This window comes from Dipodomys spectabilis, unplaced genomic scaffold (genome assembly GCF_019054845.1).
Source record: "Dipodomys spectabilis isolate Male_0828 unplaced genomic scaffold, ASM1905484v1 ptg000140l, whole genome shotgun sequence".
Classification (NCBI taxonomy): domain Eukaryota; kingdom Metazoa; phylum Chordata; class Mammalia; order Rodentia; family Heteromyidae; genus Dipodomys; species Dipodomys spectabilis.
In genome coordinates, this window is record NW_024870817.1 from 33,880,953 (window position 1) to 33,907,071 (window position 26,119).

General features: G+C 36.0%; 1 protein-coding gene across 3 annotated transcripts in view; it reads right to left on the bottom strand.

The window, feature by feature from the left end:
* The window catches only part of Ipo11 (importin 11), a 127,366-nt gene that overhangs the window by 87,294 nt on the left and 13,953 nt on the right, over positions 1-26,119 (bottom strand). For all 3 annotated transcript variants that reach the window (XM_042690748.1, XM_042690747.1, XM_042690749.1), the window contains 9 exons: positions 23,874-24,017; positions 21,273-21,373; positions 20,771-20,843; positions 19,378-19,581; positions 13,651-13,783; positions 10,879-10,937; positions 7,238-7,286; positions 4,010-4,080; positions 225-417 (listed from right to left, as the gene is read on the bottom strand). In XM_042690748.1, the coding sequence (XP_042546682.1) occupies positions 225-417; positions 4,010-4,080; positions 7,238-7,286; positions 10,879-10,937; positions 13,651-13,783; positions 19,378-19,581; positions 20,771-20,843; positions 21,273-21,373; positions 23,874-24,011 (1,021 nt within the window). In that variant the 5' untranslated portion in view covers positions 24,012-24,017. The remainder of the gene's footprint in view (positions 1-224; positions 418-4,009; positions 4,081-7,237; positions 7,287-10,878; positions 10,938-13,650; positions 13,784-19,377; positions 19,582-20,770; positions 20,844-21,272; positions 21,374-23,873; positions 24,018-26,119) is intronic.

Consider the following 26,119-nt stretch of genomic DNA (forward strand, 5'->3'; position numbering starts at 1 on the left):
GTCTTTTTAAAGTCTCTAAGCGTCAACCAAGTATTTATTAAGTGCACTATAAAGTTGTTCCAAGCTGGTGTTGATATACTGAAAAAAAATCCTTATTTCTATCTCATGTCAGACACATCAACAGCAAACTAAAATAAATGAATTAGAAGAAAACTTTATAACAAAATAATAATTATTTCATTTAACGAAATAAAGAACAAGGGGTAGAAAACTACAAGTATTACCTTCAAAATTTTTGGATGGTTTATAAGCATAATTTTTGACAATCATCTTAATAAGATTCATGCATTGGACGATAAATCGTTCAAATGTAACACCTTCACCAACTTCAGTAAAAACATAGGTTACAGAAAATTCCAGTGATCTCTGAATTAGAGGAGTAAAGGAAAAGGGATGCTGATCCAAGAAGTCCAAAAGCTATAAAGAAAAAAATTAAAATGTATTGTGTCAAAATTCAAAATGGAAGAAATCATTTTCAAGTTTTAATTTTACTATTTAATATTTACCAAGTTTTAAGTGTTGGTGGGGATTTTCTGTACATGCAACTTTGACTGCATACAACCTTTTTTCTTTGGAGACTATCATATAATGTAAATTTTCCAACATTATATCGCATAAGAATTTTCTATTTCCAGTAAAGGGATCAAAACAGGCCAACTTAATTTTATAACAATGAATAAATGTAATATAAAAGGAATTAACTCCATAAAAGGTTGGCTGTTTAAGACCATACTGAGGATTGAATCAGTCTAGCACTTGCTACACAGGTGTCTTACCATTTGAGCCACACCTCTAGTCCTTCATTGAAAAAAGATAGTTTTAAAAATAACCAAGGAGATAATTAAAAATTAATCCTGTCTTTCTGGCATTAATTATATTTCAATGAATCAAACAGTTGCTGAAGATCTCTCCTTTATAGAATTCCAGCTAATGTATAAAAATATAAGCTAGAGGCCAGTAGCATAGGCCTAGATACTCAGGAGGCTGAGATCTAAGGATCACAATTACAAGCCAGCCTGAGAAGGAAAGTCCAAGAGACTCTTATCTCCAATTAATCAACAAAAGGCTGCAAGTGGATCTGTGGTTCAAGTGGTAAAGTGTTAGCCATGAAAAGAGGCCCACGCCCTGAGTTTAGTCCCCAGGACCAGCACACACATACACGCACACAGAGGAATAACAAAATGTCATCATTTTTTTTTGTAACCTCTAAAAAAAAAATTCAAGCAATGATCATCAGAAAATCAAGAGGAGAAAGATTTCTGAAAAACTCGCATAGTTTACTCTTAAATTTTAACCACACAAGTAGAGAACCAAAGATTGTTTGTCTCCTTATAAGGTAATAGTATGAAATCCACATAAATACACACCATAACCTATAAAGTATTATCATCCCTAGCTTCTCCCACAGAAAAAAAAAGTATGCTTCTATCTCAAACGATAATTTTTAAGAAAAACGAGGAGAGGAGGCAACCAAAGGGCTTACTCCTTCTAAAATGGACATAAACAGCCAAATCTCTAGTGCAGAAACGCTTCAAGAAATAACCTGTTACCCCAATAAACCAACCCAAAGGGGAGGGAGGTGAAAAGGTATCTGACACTACTCAATCCTGTCTCAAACCACCATAAAAAATTTTGTGACAGAGAAATCTGAATCTTAATAGATAGTAAGAAATCATGTCCATTTTTCAATGTGATAATTTTAAAACTATGGTTAAAAAATATTTAAAGATATAGACACAAATTTTACAGAAAATATAATATCTAGGACTTGTTTTAAAATCATCAGCAATAGGAAAGGAAGGTAGCATGTAGAAAAAAGAGGATTGTCCATGAAGATGTGATATAATTGCTAAAGCTGAGCTACTGTGTCCTGGAGATTCTAAGTTTACAATTTTATTTGGATCTATGTTTAAAGTATCCCAATTTCAAGGGGTAGTTATTCCCCCCTTCTGGTTCTTGTTTTTGTCTTTGTCAGTCATAGGGCTAGAACTCAGGGCCTGGACACTGTCCTTGAGCTCTTTTTTCTGAAGGCTATCACTCTACCACTTTGTAGTTTCCAAATGGTTAATTGGAGTTCAGAATCTCAAGGGGCTTTTCTGCCTGGGCTGTCTTCAACTGTAACCCTCAGATCTCAGCTTCCTGAGTAGCTAGGATTACAGGAATGAGACATGGGGCTTTCCCCCTTGTTTTTGAGACAGAATAACCTTATATAGCCCAAGTTAGTCTTGACTTTACAATCTTCTTGCCTTTATCTCTCGAGTGCTTGAATTATATGTATTTACCACAAACTAAGGCTTAAAGAGTTTAAGTAACCAAGAATGTGTTATCTCAAGTAGGTAGAAAGTGGGAGGATCACAATTCAAGGGTAATATATACACAAAGTTTGTGAGGCTACCTCAGCCAATTAAAAAAAAAATTAGTGTGGTGGCACATATCTATTTTCAGCTACATAGGAATCGTAAATAGGAGCATCACAGTTTAGCCAGCCCAAAACATAGATAAGAGACCCTGTTAGAAAAGTAAAAAAAGACAAAAGGGACTATCGGCATGGCTCAAGTTGTGAGGTACCTGTTTAGAGCACAAGGAATTGAGTTCAACCCCCAAGTCTGACCAAAATAAAATTCTTAAATTATTGCTGCAGCTTGTGTCTTTTCTTTTTTTCAAGGATCAAAGCTGATTAATTTTATTGTGAAGGTAACATACCCTCACACAAGTAACTGTAACCCCTTTGTATATCACCTTGCCAACTTGTTTTAAAAAAGAAGTATAAGGACTAGGGGGAATATAGCTCAAGTGGTAAAAAACTTAAATTACTACTTCAAGTGCTTTATAGAGTTAAAAGAATTTCAGAGTTAAAATTGAAAACTAGAAAATTCAGTAGGTAAATAATCAGGGTTTGTTTTTTTTTTCCTAAAACAGACCATCTAAAAAATCATTTTTAACTGTTACTTACATATGTGACATACTAAGCAGGGACTGTTGCTGGCAGATATTCAGATCATTGACTAACTTCATCATTTTGTTTTACTTTGCTTTGTGTTAGGTTCTAAGTTAACTTTGGAACGGATTTTGGAAAGTTAACTTAGTTTTTGCTATGGAGACTATTTGGAACTTAAGAAACAAAGACAACTAAACTAAAGGTACTGTGATGGCTAATCTCGATTAAGTTGATTGCTTTGAGATATACCTATGATTAGTATACCTCTGGGTGTATCTGTGAAGTAAAAAGGTAGAAGGCCAGCTGCACAAGCATTCTTTCTCTCCTCTTTTTCCATCTCTTTTTCTCACTCTCTCTCTCTCCTCCCCCCACTCTCCTCTTTCTTAGCCACTATCATTGGAGCAGCTCTGTTCCACCATTCTTCCTCAGCAGGGTGGACTGAAATCTCAGACCACCGGCAAAATAAACATCCTTCCCTTAATGAGCTATCCACAGCAAGAATAAAACTGCACACCCAAACATGAAAATTAAGTTTGCTTCAGCTGTTTCTCCCCTTCAATGAATACTTTTCCTAATTTTCCAAAACCCAAATTTCATAAAAATATATTTTATGAAAATTGCCTAATATAGTAGACCCTATACAATTTCACTAAAACACATATCACACTGGTGATGAAAATCTGGTATCTATTCTCAATATATTGACTTCTTGATGATATCCTGCCTGCTAGATTTGTCTATTTCTGACTGAACTGCTATCTTCATTATTTCTGCTTTCTCCTATGGTCTAAGAATAAGAAGCTTTAGAGTAACCAACTTGTTTAACATTTATTAAATTCATTCTTCACACCAAGATGACAGTACAATATATGGAACATGAATAAATTATATATACTTTCTAAAGGTTTAAAGATACAAAAGTAGGGTTTTTTTTAGCTTTCCTTGATCATCAGATAGTTAAGTTTGCATACATTAAAGTAAAATGTATACTTACAAAAATATTTTCCTTTCTAAATTTCAGCATATGTACTATATTTGAGAAAATACATACAAGATATAAAAACAACTTACCACTTTAGTAAACAGAATGATGGTTTTTTCCAATCTATCTCTACATACGTTGTCTGTACCTATACTTCTACCTGTTAAAAATATATTGCAAATATTAGTACAAATTTTTAATATTCTATAAATTCACAAACAAAACATTTACAAATTTACAAAAATGACTGTGAAGTTATATTCTTCTATATTTTATATTTTAAGTTCATTATTTAAAAAACAATATAAGATTTGCCCTTAATAAGACAAGTAATCATCACTAATTATTATAACTATGTATTAGTACGTATTACATGCAATATATATAACTATACAAAAAGTTAACCTTAAGAAATAAGCTACTTTAAAGTAATAATTTTAGGAATAAAACCTACTCAAAGCTGAAGTATTTTCTAAGCAATTCTAAGCACCAGAATAACATTCTTAATATCATTTTTCCTTTCTAATGACAAATTTCTTTGAATAATTCCTTTGTATATTGATTAATGACCATTAGTCTATCAACTTGTTTGTTCTCTCATCCTATTCTCCATTATCTGTTTTGTCATTTATTTCACTCAACTTTGACTTCAATTCTTCCTTTTACTATCCCACAATGATGGCTAGAGAAAATTATCTTTGTTTTCTTTCTCAAATTAACTACAAGGCTTGATTGAGTTGTCTTACAAATTTCTGAATGCATAATACATATGAGGGTACCTGACAACAACCTCAATGTTTTCACCTAACTGAAAATAACTGATATAAAACAATCAGCAGGTCAAATTAAGAAGTCCCCAAATGTAAACACCCGCATGACCAATCACCCACACTTGTATGTATATGCTCCCTAAGCAAAGTTCTTATAATCAGAGAAGAGAGAAAATAAGAGATCACCAGTAAAATATAAAGACTTACACACACACACACACACACACACACACACACACACACACACACACACACACTATTTGGAACAAAGGATCACAAAAGGACCTAAAGGCAAGCTAGTAAACGGTCTGACAAAATCAATGTATAGCAAGGTGCCAGTGGCTCATACTTGTAATCATATCTATTCAGGAGGCTGAGATCTAAGGACTGAGATTTGAAGCCAATTAAGGCTTACCCTCATGTCCACCACATATATTATATGCATTTGTGTATTTATTTAAATTCTTTTTTTTTTGTTGTCGGTCGTGGGGCTTGAACTCTGGGCTTGGGCACTGTCCCTGCGCTCTTCAGCTCAAGGCAAGCACTCTACCGCTTGAGCCACAGCGCCACTTCCAGTTTTCCAGTGCTTTTTTGGAGATAAGAGTCTCATGGACTTTCCTGCCTAGGCTGGCTTTGAACCGAGATCTTTAGATCTCAGCCTCCTGAGTAGTTAGGATTACAGGCGTGAGCCACTGGCACCCAACATTATATGCATTTATATACTAATACCCACTATGGAATACTACAACACCATAAAGAAAAATGAAATCATGTCCTTTGCGGGAAAATGGGGGCAAGTGAGAGAACATCCTACTAGGTGAGAAAAAACAAGCTCAAAAATGAAATATTACCAAGCACTGATGGCTCACGCCTGTAATCCTAGCTACTAAGAAGGCTAAGATCGAAGGACTGCAGGGTTTTTTTGTTTTGGTTTGGTTTTAGGACTGCAGTTCTAAGTTAGATATAAAAGACACCCATACTCACGGGCATATATATATATATACACACACACACACACACACACACACACACACACACACACACACACACACACACACACACACACATTTATGATTAAACAGAATCAAGCTAAGAGACTACTCAGGGGAAGAGAAGAAGAATGGAAAAATAAAGAGGGTGAATAACTGTGTAACACACTGGAAGTATACAGGAGAGCAATAGATAAGCTGAACAAAAATTGAGGATCAATAAGATGTGGAGGAGAAATAAGACTACAGGTGCATGGGGACTAGCAGGAAAGGGTTGGGCTAGAGGAGATAATAAGAGGTTGAATACTGTCTTCTTTTGTTTTGTACCAGTACTTCCTGGCCTTTTCACTCAAGATTTGTACTCTATTACCTGAACTACAACTCCACTTTTTAATATTTGATGGTGAACTGGGGATAAAGTTTCACAGATATGGGGCTGGGAAGGTGGCTCAGTGGTAGAGGGCTTGCCTTGCATGCATGAGGCCCTGGGTTCGATTCCTCAGCACCACATAAGCAAAAAGAAAAAAGCCGGAAGTGGCGCTGTGGCTCAAGTGTTAGAGTGCTAGCCTTGAGCTGAAGAGCTGAGGGACAGTGCCCAGGCCCAGAGTTCAGGCCCCACAACTGGACCAAAAAGAAAAAAAGGTTCACAGATATATCTGCCCAGCCTGGCTTCAAACCACAATCCTCAGATTTCAACCTCATCAAGATGAAGGATTACAGGTGTGAGGCACTGGCACCCTGCTAAATAGAACTTCTTCACAAATTCTCTGTATCAGTGAGCCACTGACATCCAGCTGAATACTGTTAAAACAGATTATTTGCAACTATGAAAAATAAAACAAGGAAATGTGTTAGGAATGTTATCTGGGGAAGAGAAGGCAAGGAGTATAATAGAGCAGTTAAGATTGATTAGAACACAGTATGAACATGAGTGGAAAAGTAACAATTTTACTTTTTTATTTTTTTGGTCAGTCATGGTGCTTAAACTTAGGGCACTGTCCCTGAGCTTTTCACTCAAGACTAGCATTCTACCACTTTGAGTCATAGCACTACTTCCAAATTTTACTTTTACTTTACAATATTACTAATATAAACCAATTTTAAAAAGATGTAGATACTAATTTTAAGCATATACATAATCTTTCCAGCTGCCAAGGGCTCAGACTTTCCAATGATTTGGACAGATCTATATGTGGAGAGTTTGAGTTATTAAAAATTCATTTATGGCTGGGCGCTGGTGGCTCACATCTGTACTCCTAGCTACTCAGGCAGCTCAGATCTGAGGATCATGGTTCAAAGCCAGCCAGGGTAGGAAAGTCTCTAAGACTCTGTATCTCCAATTAGCCGCCAGAAAACCAAAAGTAGTACTATGGTTCAAAGTGGTGTTGTGAACTAGCCTTGAGCAAAAAGCCTCAGGGACAGTGCCTAGGTCCTGAGTTTAAGCCCTTAACAAGCCAAGAAACAAAAAAACTCATAACTTTATTGTCATTAATTAGACATTATTTAACAATGAATGACAGTTCTATAATAAGACCTAAATTGTAATGGAAGTACTTACTGCATTCTAGAAACTGTTTTAGACGTTCAAATATTCCATGTAAAAAACTCTGGAAAAGAACACATTTTACAGTACCTTAATTTTGTGTTACAAACATGTACCTTATACACTGTCCAACAATAGTACAATACATCTAGCAAATCATGATCTAGCACAGGCTTATAATCAGCACTCAGAAACTGAGGCAAAAGGAGTTCATCAAAACCAGGCCTAAACTACACACAGAAATGTTCTGTCTGAGCCAGGCGCTGGTGGCTCACACCTGAAATCGTAGTTACTCAGGAGGCTGAGATCTGAGGATCACGCTTCAAAGCCAGCCAGGGCAGGAAAGTCCATGAGACTTTATCTCCAATAAACCACCAGAAAACCAGAAGTGGGAATGTGGTTTAAGTGGTAGAATGCTAACTTTGAGCTGAAGAGCTGAGGGACAGCGCCCAGGCCCAGAGTGCAAGCCCATGACCAACAACAACAACAAAAAATTGGGGGGGGGGGGGGGGGGGGGGAGAAGGTCCTTCTCTTTTTAAAATTGGGAGAAATGGCTAAACCCAAGACTTCATACATGCTAGACCAGCAGTCTGAGACCATTTTATTTTGAGATACGGTCTCATGAAATTTCATGAGACTTGTGATACTTCTGCCCCTCAATCTAAGATCACAGTTATGTATCACCATACCAGCAGCAATTCATTATAAGCATGTCTTCCACAATAACTGTAGCATTTATCTCCTCCTCATCTCATTTTAATTATATAAATAACCCTTTACTAATACAAAATTATTCACTAAATCATTCTGTCATTGAACAATCCATTCTTATTCTGCTAAACTTTTTTTCACAGGTCTTATCCTTTAATATATTGTCTGACTAGTTTATCTGGCTGGCACTAGAATGTAAGCATGTTGAGCAACAACTGTGGTTTGTTCATTGCTCTATTCTACGTTTTCATTCATTCATTCATTCATTCACTACAGCACCAACATTTAAACTCAGGATCTTATGCATGTAAGGCCAGTCAGTGTTCTATCACTAAACCACACACATACACACATACCCCTTTTACGTCTATTTATTTTCAAATAGAGCCCAATTTTTTGGCCCAGGTTGGTCTTCATAAAGATCCTCCTACTTACATCTCCCAGGTAACTGAGATTACAGGCATACACCATCATTAACAGCATTTTGTTAACATAGATCTTTTAAAAATTTTGCATTTGTCTTAAAGAATACTTGTGAATAACTGATAAATGAAGAGCAACAACATCATAATTTCTAAAATAAAATAACATAGAAGAAATAAGATAACAAAAGTCCTACATCTATCTTAAATTTATAGAAGGGTCCAGTGGTTCTGATAACAAGGATTTTTATTCTCTTTCTCTTTAAAAAATTGTTTTAGGGGCTGGGAAGGTGGCTCAGTGGTAGAGCACTTGCCTTGCATGCCTGAGGCCCTGGGTTCGATTCCTCAGCACCACATAAGCAAAAAGAAAAAAGCCGGAAGTGGTGCTATGGCTCAAGTGGTAGAGTGCTAGCCTTGAGCTGAAGAGCTGAGGGACAGTGCCCAGGCCCAGAGTTTAGGCCCCAGGACCGGACCCCCCCCATAAAAAAAAATTGTTTTAATTAGGGTATAATCTATCACTCTCAAAAACGTAGAAAATTTTAGTAAGTTAATGGAGAGAATCAGGAAAGTACAGAATTATAGACAGTTGATTAATCTATATAGTCCTAATAAACTAAGTAATTTAAGTAATGTTACACAAGAATAGACAAAAAGTCAAATAAAAAAAAAAAACCATTAAATTGTAATTCCAAGCACTTTGGTTGCCAAGTTCATTATAAAAGTCATTATCTCACTTAGCCTCCACAATGTCAAATGAGGAAGGTACTACTATTTCATCTCCGCATTACCAAAAAGGACAATGAGTATGTAACCCAAGATTTATACTATCAGAGAACAGCCAACTTACAATTTAATTCAAATGAGCCTGTTTGCAGAGCAAAGAATCTAACCACTATTGTATTTACTTATCATCTTTTCAGCCCCAGTATTTTACAGATCTTTGTGTTACTTGAAAACTCCTAAGTCTGATGAGATTATCCTCTCTCCAACAGGTCAATGTACCTTAAGTGCACAGTAAGTATAACAATGAAGGCTGATACATAATTTGAGACAGAAGACAGACTGAAGAAAAAAATCAAAAGCTCACATAATACTGATAGTATTCACTGAAAACCACTATTCCACCTTAATAGAATATCATTCACAGCAACTTATTTGATACACACTGTTTTAAGATATACTATCAGTATTTGTTATTTTATGACATTCAGTCACATTACATACAATTACTCACATGTTGCTCTATCTCATATATGCATTCATTCAACAAGGACCACTAAGTATTTATTATATAGAAAAGATTGTTCTGCTCTTGAGTGAACAGTGAATAAAACAAAGATCTGCCTTCACAAACTTACATTCTACTGGGAGAACTGGAGTTATCAATTAGTTTCTTAAAAAAAAAATAAAAGAAGCAACAGATATAGATAGATAGATAGATAGATAGAGAGATAGATAGATAGATAGATGTTTAAATTTAAGGTTGATATATCATTTTAAAATATATACCAGCAATTTGATCATATGTATCAACATTATAATGCTGTCATTTCAGAAAAATATCTTAAGGATATAGCTTGAATGGTAACTGACTCAGGTACGCAAATGTTTATTCAAGAATCTCTTATCAACAACTAAAAATTGCAAACATGTAAGTCTATCAACATTTTATGAAAGTAACAAATAAAAATCCTGTACTAATTTCTCTTTTTAAAAAATTAGGGGCTGGGAAGGTGGCTCAGTGGTAGAGTGCTTGCCTTGCATGCATGAGGCCCTGGGTTTGATTCCTCAGCACCACATAAGCAAAAAGAAAAAAGCCGGAAGTGGCACTGTGGCTCAAGTGGTAGAGCGCTAGCCTTGAGCTGAAAAGCTGAGGGACAGCAAACAGGTCCAGAGTTCAGGCCCACGACCGGACCCCCCCTCAAACAAAAAAATTAGTTCACTGACATTATTTTCTTTTTCCTGCCAATCCTGAGGCTTGAACTCAAGGCCTGAGTACTGTCCCTGAGCTTAATTTGCTAAAGGCTAGCAATCTACTACTTGAGCCACACTGCTACTTCTTGCTTTTTTTTTTTTATGTGGTACTGAGGAATCAAACTCAGGACTTCATGCATGATAGGCAAGTATTCTACCACTAGGCCATATTCCCAGCCACTCCACTGACAGTTTATAATATAGATATACCATACAATTATGAAAAATCACAACTTATAACAATATAACAAAAATGAGAAAACTATCCACAAAATTCAAGTTTGTACCAATCACTGGTAGCTCATGCCTATAATCCCAGCTACTCAGGAGGCTGAGATCTGAGGATTACAATTCAAAGTCAACTCAGATAGGGAAAGTCTGGTGAGACTCTATCGTCAATTAATCAGCAAAACACTGGACTGGAGGTATGGCTCAAGTGGTAGAGCTCCAGCTGTGATTGAAAAAGCCAAGCAAGAGCACAGACTCCAAGTCATGAAAATGTCAAACACTGCCCCAAAGTACAAAGAATAAATTACTTGTATTACTTACCATCACTTCCATATTCTTGTGAGGTTCCACAAATCCATTAACAGTTAACTTACGCAGTACTGAAAAGTAAAGGCAAGCTTATTTCTTCATATTTTGTCCTACTATAATCAGTTATAATAAAATCTCAGAATCACAAACTCAAGCAAGCTTACTCCTCTCATTTCATAAAGAAAGGTAACCTTGGCCATTTGGATGAATGGGAAAGACAGAACAAACTCAGTTCTTCTGACTTACAAAAATTATGTTGCCTCATATACCACAGCAAATTTAGTTCAGCTTATACAATTGCTAATACTTCTCTAAAATAGTTAAAATTAAAATTGTCACTTCTATTAATTTTAGAAATAACTAAACACCTTTATTTAGTTTTAGCTCACATGGAAATTTAGTATGCTCTAAAAGGGATATAAAATTTAAACAATTTCCAAATATGGAAGACTATAGTGCTCAATCATAAACATTATGTTTTATGAAAAACTAGTGTGCATAAAGAGACATATAGAGCAACATTTGAAGTCAGAAATAAGTTTAAATCTTTTCTATACTATCTTTATCTGAATTATTTGGACAAATTTGCTAGATCTCACTTTCTTCATATGGTTAATAAATATTTCTTAAAGGACTGAATAGCATAATAACTGTAAACTTAAAACAATTTCATAATAATAAGCATATTGACAAGATGGGACAAAAATTTAAATAACTATTGCTATTTGTATTACTGAAAAATTATCCTAAAAATTACTATTAATGTTCATATGGTGAAGTCTAAAATCAGGGTATTAAAACAAGGTTAGCGTACAAATGTTCATAAAATTGTCCTTCAGTAAGAAACCATCTATCATCTACAACTCAGAAATAACTATATCATTATAGGAAAAAGTACAGGTCAAAGTTGAGTCCCTTAATCTGGATCTACAGTTTATTACAGCAGGATCTTGGTTTATATTACCTGGGGAATACATCCTCTTTATCTTTTATTGTTATTTAACTTGCACTTCTCTTTTAAGATAATGGTTCAACTATCATCTCGGACAAATTTTTTTCTGACCCTATCATCAGTTATCATAACACTATGAGGTAGCTTTCAAAGTTGTCCTTTTCCACATATTCATATGGTCTTTTTATTATATGTCTCATGTCTCCTCAGAATAAATACACATGGATATAAATATAGTCAGATAACATGTAACCAAAACTCTGGTCCTACATATATTTGCAAAAGTAACATATTCTAGGGCAAAGTGCCTTAAAGAAAAGTTAGTAGGTATTTAACACTTTGAGACAGAAAGACATTTAAACAACATAAAACAGACTTAAATCTAAAGTACTGAAAATTCCTTAACCACTAAATATAGCATTATGCACAATTTTGTATATAGCCTTGTATCAACTTCTAATTCTTTTTTAAATAGAATTCTTTTTTAAATAGAATTTCTCTGCAAGAAATTAAATCTTTTCCTTAAAGATGGTGACAAACAGGTGTAGCAGCACACACTTGTGATCACAGTGACTCAGAAGGCACAGGCAGGTGTCTTGTAAGTTCAAGACCAGCCTGGACAAAAACAGTCAGACCTTCAACTTAAACGTGAATTAAAAAGCAAAAGGGTTGGGAGTATAAGTGAAGTAGTAATGTGCTTGCTAACCATGTTCAAGGCCCTGCACTTACCTTCAGCACCAGGATGAGGGGGAAGCCTGGAGAGATTCTGATAACAACAAAATTTCTGTACACTGAATACTCACAGGATAGGGGATTTTACTATGGTTAATACAAGAGACATATTAAGCTAGTGCCAACAGTATGTGGTAGGATTTCAAGGTTTAACAAACAGTAAGTTTGATAACATAGCTTTTTATTTACAATAAAACTATGTCCATAAATAAAAAATGGGCCATACTATAAAGAAAAGTTGTATGAGACTAATAATACTAATAAAAAAAACTAAAAGGGTCTTAGCAACCAGAACTGATTCTATAACAGGGACTAAGAGAAAGAAACAAATGTGTATGTTTTAGAAATCAAAGGAACGTCAGAAAATAATCATTAAGATAGTAATTCAGAAGCCGGACGCTGGTGTCTCAATCCTAGCTACTCAGAAAGCTAAGATCCGAGGATGAAGGTTCAAAGCCAGCTTGGGCAGAGAAGTCTGTGAGACTCTTTATTTTCAATTAAACATCAATAAGTCAGAAGTAGAGCTGTGACTCAAGTAGTAGAGTGCCAGATTTGAACTGAGGAACAGTGTCCAGGCCTGAATTGATGCCTCAGTACATACACAAAAAAAAACTGTTGGAAGGTGAAATGGAAATATTATGGTATGGAATACTAGTTAGCAGGATATAGAAAGGCAAAGGCCAAGATGTCATTTCACAGAGCCAAAGTATTCCTTGGGGAAAGGTGAACTGGAAGCCTAGAGCTCAGTCAAACCTTCAGAATTTTAAGACAGTTAACAGGACAATGAGTAAGTGTAAATACCTAGAATGAGTAAAGATGGAAATAAAAAGTAAAGACACACACAAAAAGAACATATTCAGAGGCATGAGGAAAATGAAGTGGGTAATAGAACTTATCCACTTCAACTGAGTGTTGGTACTTTTCTATTTTAAATCAAAGTAGAAAAAGAGCTATCCTCACAAAAGAAAAGCTTTTGTCTTTCAGGAAAAAATGAATCCTAGTGCAATCAAAACAGAAATCCAGTCAAAGGAAGTATCTGGTGACTTCTGAAATATGCAATAAATGGATTAAACTTATTAATATATAGAGTATACTAGTACCTTTTAATGATAATAATGTTCGTTCTAATGAACTTTGAACTGCAGCTTCATTGCCAGAAGAAATTTGTTGCAGAAATGTGTCTGTATGGTGATTCCACAGAGAACAGGCAAAAGTGTAAATTCCAGAAGCTAACTGCAAAGAAATAGTACAAATTTATTCACAACATATATGTTTCAGTAACAAATTAGATCTATAGGGGCTGGGAAGGTAGCTCAGTGGTAGAGCGCTTGACTTGCATGCATGAGGCCCTGGGTTCGATTCCTCAGCACCACATAGCAAAAAGAAAAAAGCTGGAAGTGGCACTGTGGCTCAAGTGGTAGAGCGCTAGCCTTGAGCTGAAGAGCTAAGGGACAGCACCCAGGCCCAGAGTTCAGACCCCACCACCAGACCCCCCCCAAAAAAATAAATTAAATCTATAAAACAATACATTTTGGCTTTACAAATAAGAACATATTTCTAGTGATTTCTGAAATAAGTAAATATACAGCACTGTTTCAAACATTTTAGCCACAATGCTCAGTAATAAGTAAGCAATAAGCATATTTTACACTGATGAATGCCCAGCCCGAGCTACACAGGGTCTTTCCCCTGTCTCCAAGTGAGGGAAAAAAAATTGAGACATAAAATGGTAGAGTAGCTTGTCCAAATGAAAACACACCTCCTCAATAGTAACTAGCAAGTAAATATAGTACTTGAATAAGAGATTTACATTATTTGTACAAAAATATGAACTCTTAGGATAAAGATACTATACAGCTGGGCACCAGTGGCTCACGCCTATAATCCTAGCTACTCAGGAGGCTGATATCTGCAGACTGCAGTTCAAAGCCAGCCCAGGCAGGAAAATCCATGAGACTCTTATCTCCAATTAACTACCAGAAAACCTAGAAGTGGCACTGTGGCTCAAGTGGTGCTCGCCTTGAACTGAAGAGCTGAGGGACAGCACCCAGACCCAGAGTTCAAGACCCATAACCGACCAAAAAAAAAACAAAAAAACAAAAAAAAACTACACAACTGAATTGTGATAAAAATTTCCTTTTATAACTACAAAAAAATAGGAAATATAGGAATACATTCTTTAACAACTTCTTAAAGAAGTTGAGCCTATGCCCTTTTATTCTATTCTTTGCAAGATTTTCCTATCATGACAAAAAGAAAAAAACTATACTCCATTATCACAACCATAGTATTTTTAAATCATGCCAGATTTACTTTTAAAAATATTTTATAATGAAGTAAAAGGACAGAATTATTTTAACAATTGTCATTTTTCAGGATCTACTTCTGGTACCAGTAAAGCATTATTTTACAGAACCCACTACCTGCATGCAAAGAGTATAAATTATAAGGTAAAAATTATATTTATAGTAACTATAAAATCATCCCCAAACAAAAATATTGAAGAGCATCTCTGAATATTGTAGAAAGGTTCCTAATGTCACAAGATTACCATAAAAGGAACATTCTTTTGTACGATAGATCCAGTCATGAGGCCAGAGAAGCTACTACGTAAAAGGCCAAATTTGGAATCTTTACTGAGTGCTAGCAGGTAGCAGGGGCTCCAGCCACAAAGCCCTACCACTAGCGTGCCAACAAATACTCCAAATTTGGCCTTTTAAGTGGTGGCTTCTTTGTTCTCTCAACTGTTCTACCATATAATAATTTTTATCACAATAGAATCAAAATATTTAGTAATAAAGCACTTTTGTTTCATGAAATCTTTGTCATTTGACTCTACATACAAATGTGAGGAAGTTTGGTAATTGTTAAGATTCATTCCACCTGAAGTAATTTTCTTCAGTGTTGGAAATTTTCATTCTTTTTTCTTCTTTTGGCAGTACTACGATCCGAAGCCAGAGCTTCCACCTTGCTACACTTGCGTGATATTGTAGAGCCACTCCTTCAGCACAATTTTAGGATAGGATGTTCTTTTCACCAGGGCACATATCTGAGTTGCAATCCCCCTCCTTTATGCTTTCCATTGTTGCGAGGTTTATAGGCATGTGCCATCAGGACCAACTGCCCTCCATTATGCACAAGCCAGCCTGAAACCTGAACCCTCTCAATCCTACCCTTACAGGCATGTGCCACCATACGCAGCTAAAAAATCGAGAAGAGATCTATGAACTGAAGTCCAACTCTAACTCTTCAGTTCTCAATCTCCCAAGTAGATAGAAGCCCACTGGCTAGTTGATCCCTACTTTAAAAAAAACAGAAATAAAGAAGCGCGTGTGCGCGCGCACGCATGTACACACACACACACACACACACACACACACACACACACACAACTGTTGCTACGTGTAATGGCACTGGTCTGTATCCCAAGCTGAGGCAGGAAGATCACAGTTCAAGGCTTTGGCCACATACAGAGACAGCATCTCAATATAAATAAATAATAAAAGGGTTAAAAATATTAATGGTAATATTAGATCTTGATGTATTCTTTCTCTTACTGGCCTTGAAAAGTAATTCTTAGAATGAAAGTAGTACCTTGGATAAGGAGAACGGTTAAGAAAAATGTATAAACATGATGTTATGTAACATATTTCTCAATAAATTATTGAACTCAATACAGAAATAAAGAAATAGTATTATGACCTACAGGTATATTCCATATTTCCTATTTCAGTTTTGGAGCTAAGCACTATACAAAAACATCAGACAGCTAGGCGCCAGTGGCTCACACCAGTAATCCTAGTTACTCAGGAGGCTGAGATCTGAGGATCATGGTTCAAAGCCAACCCCAGGCAGGCAAGTCCATGAGACTCTTATCTCCAATTTAATGGAAAAAACTGGAATTGGTGCTGTGGCTCAAGTGGTACAGCACGTAGCACTTGCCTTGAGCTGAAGAGCTGAGGGACAGCACCCAAGCACAGAGTTCAAGCCCCACAACCGACCAAAAAAAAAAAAATGAGAAAATCAGTAAGATAATATGCAAACAAACTAACAAAACACTATGTAAACCTATAATACTTCATTTTCTATTTCTAAACCAGGAGAAACAGTGCCACCCACTGGCTGCTGGGTGACTTTAACTGAAAAAGAATTCAGACTCTGTATAAAAAGCAAACCATTTAATTAAGATTGATTTATTTCAACATCTTGGATATTCTTAAATATTTTTAACTTAAGGACCACTGCTCTCACTACTTTCCCTTATGAAAAAGTTAATACAAAAAAGTTTTAATCAGCCATGTAATGTCACTAGTACCAATACAATAAGTTATATGCACCAAAACATGCTTTAGTCTTTATCTAATCAGCCATATACACAATCAAAAGTATAAAAGGTAGGACACTCCAGAAGATACAAGAACTAGTTTTCTTCAAGCCAATGGTATGAAGAAAGAAAAAGATACACACACACACACACACACACACCAATGGTATGAAGAAAGAAAAAGACACACACACACACACACACACACACACACACACACACACACCCAATGCTACCTTAAAAGCTTTTTGAGATATAGCTAAAATACAATCTGCAATATTCATTTTCAAACAAACCACCAGTAAAAAAAATGTATGGTTTAGTCAGGCATAGGTAGTTCACACCAGCTTCAGTTCTTGCTATTTTGCCCAGGCTGATCTGAAGTGATATAGCTAACTAGGCTTCCTGAGTAGCTGGGACTATATGTATGTATACTACACCTGTCAAAAACTAATGTAAACATAGAAGATCTGAAAGTCCAAGATTATACAATGTTCATCTCCCTCCACCTTTCCTTAAACCATTCTCAAAGAAAAGGCAGTATAGGACCTGGCGCCGGTGGCTCACAACTGTAATCCTAGCGACTCAGGAGGCTGAGATCTGAGGATCACAGTTCAAAGCCAGCCCGGGCAACGAAAGTCCATGAGACTCTTGTCTTCAATAAACCACTAGAAAACCAGAAGTGGCGCTGTGCCTCAAGCGGTAGAGCATTCACCTTGAGCTGAAGTGCTGAGGGATAACGCCCAAGCTCAGAGTTCAAGCCCATGACCGATTAAAAAAAAAAAGAAAGAAAAGAAAAGGCAGTATACCCAGGACAAAGTAATCCACAGAACAAAATGTTAACAAAGAGTCCACAAAAAATAAATAAATAAAAGGGATTACAAAAAGAACCAAATCAGGACAAGCACAGGTGGCTCACACCTATAAACTACAAAAACTCTTCTACTGTATCTTTTCTGGAAAGCATGCATTATCAACAACTTAAATAGTTTCTTGAGCCTTACCATATAATCACATAATAAGATCTCAAAGCATATATCTTCAGCAGTCCAAAATTACCAAAGATAAGCAAAAACACTAACAAAAACTGTGATCTACAAGTATTACATTATACAGCCCACACGTTAAGATAAGCAATATAAAAATCACTTATTACACAGGATTCTCAATGCTCACAAATGGTGAGACCTAAAGAGGATAGTCTTAGGAGAGAATCACAAAGGTGCAGTGCTTAAGCACCTCTTCCTAAGATATGGAAGTAAAGACTTCAAAATTTTTTTCCTCTTCTGATGATTCTGTCTTCTTGACCTTATATAAGGTGTATTCACATGTATATCTTTGAGAGGGTAGAAAGGAGGGTACAGAACACAAGAAAAAGCAAGAAAGTAACAGTAGTGGAGTTCACTAGACATCAGTGACTCATAGGTAGAGACAGAGGGAGGGACTAGGAGAGAATGAGGGAACTGATGACACTAAATAAAAGGAAATGTACTCATCACCTAACTCATGTAAATGTAACCCCTCTGTACATCACCTCTATAATAATTTTCTTTTTGGGTCCGGTCGTGGGGCCTGAACTCTGGGCCTGGGCGCTGTCCCTCAGCTCTTCAGCTCAAGGCTAGCGCTCTACCACTTGAGCCACAGCACCACTTCTGTCTTTTTTCTTTTTGCTTATGTGGTACTGAGGAATCGAACCCAGGGCCTCATGCATGCAAGGCAAGAGCTCTACCACTATGCCACCTTCCTAGCCCAATAATAATTTTTTAATCACTCTTTTATAAAGTAAAAAACAGTCAAAAGTACCAAAGCCATGGATTGGAGTAAAGAAAGTGGATCCAAAACATAGTGGCTCAACAACTAATAAAGGAATACCCACCCTTCCCTAGTGGTATTTCTGTATGGATCACTTACATTAACTCTACTTCCTATTGCTCACCATAGATTCATTTAAAAGATTATGTTATCTGAAGTACTTCAATAATCTCAAAGAGTGTCTCTGCTTTCAAACTGTTTGCTATCAATCAACTGTATTTGCATCACTTCACAGTTCACAATTAGAATTTATTCAATGAAGCATGAACCGAGAAGTAAAGCTGTATTTACTTTCATACAAATAGCAATGTCTCCAGAATCAAATTTAACTCTGTGGCTCAGAGGCAGTGCCCAACTCTACAATACACACATACACACACATACACACACACACACACACACACACACACACACACACACACACACACACACACACACACACACACACTCAAGGTAAGGCCTAGTGGAAAGTCCTTAGCCACCGAAGGAGATGATGGACCTAGGGCTCTCTTTCTGCTTCTTGACTTTAGCTATGAGTACTTCCTCTGACATGTGCTGCAGACATGATATATCTCCTTGCCTCCAACCCAAACTAATGGGGTTATTCAACCTTGGGCTAAAAATCCAAAACTATGGACTAAATAAACCTTCTTTTTCATTAAAAAATAAATAACTATGTTGAACAACTTACATCATAAAACAGTTTTCTATCAGCAGCCAGTCGTTTAGATGCCAGTGTCTTGGTAACATGATAGAAGGTAAGTAATGCTCTGTGCTGTCGAAGATCATCTTGGATTTTAACAGACTCTATAAGAGTGGGAATCAATTCAGGCCATTGTCTAGGACAATCTAACCGAGCAACTTTTGCAATCAGTACTGCAATCTGAGTTGCAATCTAGAGGGAGAAAAAAATCAATCATCATAAATAAATAGAAGAAATTAAAGTACTGTCAGGAATGTTCAATAAATAAAGTCAGTTTCTACTGAGTAAGACTACCATTATTTAAAGATTTGCTTGAAATACCAGCCTAAAAACTGAGGAAGAAGCTGGGTACCAGTGGCTCACGCCTGTAATCCTAGCTACTCAGGAGGCTGAGATCTGCGGATTACAGTTCAAAGCCAGCCCAGGCAGGAAAAGTCCATGAGACTCTTATCTCCAATAAACCACTAGAAAACCAGAAGTGGTGCTGTGGTGTGGCTCAAGCGGTAGAGAGCTTGCCTTGAGCTGAAGAGTGCAGGGACAGCGCCCAAGCCCAGAGTTCAAGCCCCACGACTGACAGAAAAAAAACAAAACAAAACTGAGGAAGATGCCTGGCACCAATAGCCCATGCTTATAATCCTAGCTACTCAGAAGGCTGAGATCTGAGGGTCACAGTTCGAAGCCAGCCTGGGTAGGAAAGTCCATGAGACTTTCCTCCAATTAATCACCAGAAAAACCAGAAGTAGAGCTATAGCTCAAAGTGGTAGAATACTAGCCTTGAGCAAAAGATCTCAGGGAAAGAGCCAGGGTTCAAGCCCCAAGATAACAACAAAACCGAGAAAGTTAAAAGTTTACAAATACACTGTGAAATAACTTCTATATTTTAATTAATAAACAGCCAAATATAACTAAAAAAATTTTTAGAAGACGATGGGACAGTATCAGGCTTTGAACTCAGGGCCTTGTGCTTGCTAGGCAGATGCCACTGAGCCATGCCTACAGCCCCATTTGTACTGGTTATTTTGAGATATAGTCTTGGTTTTGGTTTGGATTGAATGTTCTTCTATTTTATGCTTCTCCCAGTAGCGGTATGTGCCCTACATCCAGCTCCTGTCCGTCGATATAGAGTTGAGTGATCTTTTTCCCCAGGCTGGCCTAGTAATGTGATAAGATTTGCTAAGATTACAGACATAAGCTACCATACCCAGATAACCAAAGTTCTTAACAGCCAAGAGGACCTCAACATTTAAGAACCAGTAGAGAGGTTATGCATAAGTATCACAAATGAAAGTAATGATGTAATATTTCATTGGTTAATATCATGAAACAAAGTAGATATAGTAAAGAAGAGAAAGTTGAGAGAATAATTCATTTTGTCACTAACCTGGTTTATTGGTTCATTGAAGTTGGTGATGAGCCCTGCACGCAATGTACATTTCTCCTCCTCTGAGAGAGCACTACAAAAGATAAATTGATCACAAAAAAAGGTCACCTAACAATAAAAACACTTAAATATGAGACTAATTGGTTTGGGCAAACATGTAAATCATTTCCACTACTTGAACACTTGGTAATCAAAGAGACCAGTTCTTTCACAAATAAATAAAAAAGAGCAAGGCACCAGTGGTTCACACCCATAAACCTAACTACTCAAGAGGCTGAGATCAAAAGATCACAGATTGATGGCAGCCTGGGTAAAAAAGTCTGTAAGATTCTATTTCCAATTAACCTGCAAAAAACAGGGATAGGAGCATGGGTCAAGTGGTATAAAGCCAACAAGGTAAGTAAGAGTATATATAATAAGCACTAATTCTTTCCATGAATGGGTTCATTATTATCCTTCTTGAGTTTGGAAAGTAATACAATGGGGGACTCATGGAACTTACTGAGGTGCTACACGTCTCCAGTAACGATCAATTCCATTCTTAAAGTAGAGCACAGCAAGCCACCTTACATTTATATCTAAAGTATGGTTGGTGAAAATATTCTGTGAATAAAAAATATTAGAATAAAAATGAAATCATTTTGAAGTATATTAATATACCCACTATAAAGCATGGATAAACATAAATTAAATGTTTTAAGTAGTATCATTATATAAAGCACCAGTGATGAGCAAGCAAGCTAACCTACCTTGAAGCCATTGAGTTCAAGCCGAATACCAGTTAAAAAGACATCTCATCTATCTATATATATGTATCTATATAGATACATATATATATAGATACATATATATATCATACATATATATCACATTTGTATTTTCTAAATACATGTGCTTCTATAATTCATACAATGAAGCATGCCTATATAATCAAATGTGGTGCATATGCCTAAAGTCTTAGAAATAAGGAGTCTGAGTGAGGAACATTATGAGTTCAAGCCAGTCTGAATAAGAATTTGTTGAGTAGGGGCTGAGAAGGTGGCTCAGTGGTAGAGTGCTTGCCTTGTATGCATGAGGCCCTGGGTTCAATGCCTCAGCACCACATAAGCAGAAAAAAAAAAGCCAGAAGTGGTGCTATGGCTCAAGTGGTAGAGCGCTAGCCTTGAGCTGAGGGACAGCGCCCAGGCCCAGCATTCAGACCCCACGACCGGACCAAAAAAAGAATTTGTTGAGTAATTAATAAACATGAAAACTTATTATGCTATTCTACTTGTAGGTATGGTTGAAAATTAGTAAAAAAAAAAAAAAAAATTAAGGGCTGGGAAGGTGGCTCAGTGGTAGAGTGCTTGCCTTGCATGCCTGAGGCCCTGGGTTCGATTCCTCAGCACCACATAAGCAAAAAGAAAAAAGCCAGAAGTGGCACTGTGGCTCAAGTGGTAGAGTGCTAGCCTTGAGCTGAAGAGCTGAGGGACAACACCCAGGCCCAGAGTTCAGGCCCCACGACCAGACCCCCCCAAAAAAAATTAAACTCAGAAACAAGCAAATATAATCTTACATCCTACATACACATACACATATACACATATACACATATACACATACACATACACACACACACACACAGAAAATACACAGTCAGGAAGTCTATTAATTTGAAAGGTACAAAAATAACTAAGATGAAAAATTCTAAAAACATTTTATATTTTAGTGAAAAAGTATAAGGATAATTAAAGTATATGCATTCTTTTGTATTTTTTTTAGGATGTGCTAGTACTGAAGCATGAACTCAAGGCCTGTTTCTTTCACTCATGGCTAGTACTTTACCACTTGAGAGACACCTGCAGCCAGAGGGAATATTCATTTAAATAAAAGCATAAAGAGTAAAAGCATTTAGCGATTTTCTAGAAATTTATATTATGCTTCAATTTTACAAACATGATACTGGATTATGTGGGTAAGAACAATGGCATTTTCTTAAATGTTATTTAAAATCAATCTGTTTATTTACCTGTTACTAAACCAACTTTCATCTTAGAATACCAATGAGTCTACGCACTTAATTTCCCCCAGAGTCATGATCAGTATCTTTTTCAATTTTTAATGAACAATTCAAACTTCTCAGCCACGAAGTCAAAAACATGTATGTCAATGACAATATTATTCTATTTTACAAGTTAACAATTTTGCCCTGAATTGTAACCCAGGCACAAATCCAGGGTCAGTTTTGACTCACTTGTCATGACCTTCAACAAAAATAAAATTGCAAACATCAATCAAGGTTCTCAATTTTCAGAAGAATTTAAGAGGAAAAGCTCTCAATACAAGAAGGCTTATTTTATTCTGGCACTGAGAAAACTATTTTGATTAATTAATCAAAGACTTTAAATAAGAACAGTTTAAAGTATATACTGTTCATAACTATTATGCTAATTTCCCATAAGGAAAAGTTTTGGTATTTCAACAGATGAAATTTTTAGACGGTAGAAGATAATGTTTTAAATGAAATAATGTTTTAAAAGAACATAATGTTTTAAATGAAATCATGTGAAGGGGGTTATGCCTCCGTGGTGAGCGCTGAAGAAAAAGAAAAAAAAAATACTGAGCATGATATTCTGAACCCAATACTGAAATAGAAACCAGAACAACACAAATAATATAAATTAACTAGACTAAGGACAAAATATGAAAATGTACAACCAATATTCCTGTCAGCATTCATGTGCTAAAATTGAAAAATCATCCAAGTGGGTCTTCTGAACAAATACTACAAATACTTCGTTCGATTATTTACACAGAATGTTACATTCAGACAGTGAATGTATGAAAGTCACTAACCCATAAAATATATAGCCAAAGCAAATGGCTTCTTTTGTCAAGAGTAATAATTAAAATACAGGGTAAAGGAAAGATCCCAAATGTTAATCCACCAACAATTTTCTTAAATACTCTCAATAAGCCATGTCTTAAAAAGATGTTGGTAGTCAATGGCAGCAAAACACTTGGATCAGGTTAACTAAAATATCACAAAAGGTAGGCTATTATAGAACTATTAAAATAATAGTGTTTCCTCATATCAAAAATAAAGAACTTTGGAACAACTTACCAGCAACACTGAATAGAAACCTGGCTGTGTCTCCCACTGTTTCAACTGTTCTTCAGCTGGTTTTAAAACAGAAGTATCCTGACTAGTAGCCTGTGTTAAGACCTGAAGAACTACAGTGCTGGCACTGTTGAGATCCATGGAAACCTGCAATGATATGTGAACATACCTGAATATATATTTGACATAATAAAAAACCCAAACGGAGAGAAAAGCTTCTGTCTTAAATAATCTTTTACTTCTTTTACCTCTTCTGGTTTCTAACCAATTTCTACCTTTTCTACATACCACCCATGCTCTTTCCAAACTTAAAACCATTTTGAAATGTAAAATGATTTATAGAAATCATTTTTTCTTTAAAGGAAACTGCCTATAAAATATTACTTCATAAATAAGACACTAGTAAATTGGGGACTGGGAGATCACACATACAAAAAATCCAAAGTTCTTAAGTTGTGATTAAACACCAATGCCAGACAAGGTAGAGGCTAGAAAACCATGAGTTCAAGTTCCCCGGAGCTACACAGGACAGTCCTAGAGTGCATAATGATATACTATCTCAACATAAGCAAAACAAACAAAAAATACCATTGGCCTATTATTGTATATCTGCTATTATTATAAAATAAGATTGCAGTTATAACTGTTTACCACATACTAGCACCCAATTTTATCCTTGGGTAAGAGCAGAAAAGAACGGAAAGAGTAATGCTCTTACTTATTGACAATTACCTCTTGACATCATATCTGCTACCAAAAGTAATATATATATATTTATATATTGTGCCAGTCCTGGGCTTGAACTTAAGGCCTGAATGCTATCCATGAGAGTTTTTACTCAAGGCTAGCACTCTACCACTTGAGTCACAGTTCCACCTCCAGTTTTGGTGGTCAACTAAGAGATAAGGGTCTGGAGGATTTTACCGCCAGGGCTCCTTTGAGCCAATATCCTCAAATCTCAGCCTCCTGAGTAGCTGTAGCTGTTAAAGTGTAACAGTGTAAGCTACTGGTGCCCCGCAAAGATAAAAGCCTACTCAAGAAATGCTGTTAAAAATATCAACTGTGATCCCAGCACTCAAGGACAAAAAGAGGCAAGCCTGGGCTACACAGAAAAAAACCTATCCCAAACAAATGCACTAACAAAGAAAATACATAATAAACTAAAAATAAAAAGGAATTTCCTCAATCTCCTCATAAATAGTATCTAGGAAAAACTCATCACAGTTAACTTCATGCCTAATAATTGTTAAACACTGTATGCTTTTTCAGGGCAAGGACAAGAAAAAGTTACCTTCCCTCATTACATATTCAACACTGTATTGGAAAATCTTACTAAATCTATAAGGTATTCAAATTAGAAAGCAAAAAAAAAAATATATGACATAATTGTGTACTTAGGAAATGCAAGGCATCCATTAACCTGTTAGAAATTAATTCACAAGTTCAATGAAATAGTATACAAGACAGAATACAAAATCAGTTGTATTTCACTATACCAGTAATAACATGAAAATTAAATCAAATAAACAATTCCATTTACAAATATGTGAAGGATTAGACTTCTGAAAACCCTTAACAAAATAAGTACAAAATTGTACTCTGAGAAGGACAAAATACTGCTGAAGGAAATTAAAATCCTAAAATCAATGAAAAAGATATTTCAACTTCCTAACTGGAACACTGTTCTAAAAAAAGAGTTTATCTATAAACTCAGTTTAATTGGTATTAACAGTCTACCTGCCTTTTTTATTTTTATTTATTTTTTTTGTTGGCCATAGGGCTTGAATTCAGGGCCTGGGAACTGTCTTTGTGCTTTTTTGCTCTAGGCTAGTGCTCTAACACTTTGAGCCTGTAACAGCTCCATTTCCAGTTTGGAGTTGGTTAACTAGAGATAAGAATCTCATGGACTTTCCTCTGGGGGCTGATTTTAAATGCTCATTCTAGGATCTCAGCCTCCTGAGTAGCTAGAATTACAAGCATGAGCCACTGGTGCCCAACTTCTACCTGACCTTTTTGTTTTGCAGGAAATTAAGAAAATGATACAAAAATTTATATGAAAATGCAAGGGTCCCAAATTTTTATATATATATAAAAAGTTGAAGGTGAAACTTGAAAAAAATAGAGTTGCATGCCCTAATTTCAAAACTGAGTACAAAATTAAAGTAACCAAGACAGTCATCGCACTGGCACAAAACCAGGGATGTGACAACAAAACAAATATCCATATATAGGAAATAGAGGGATGGCTC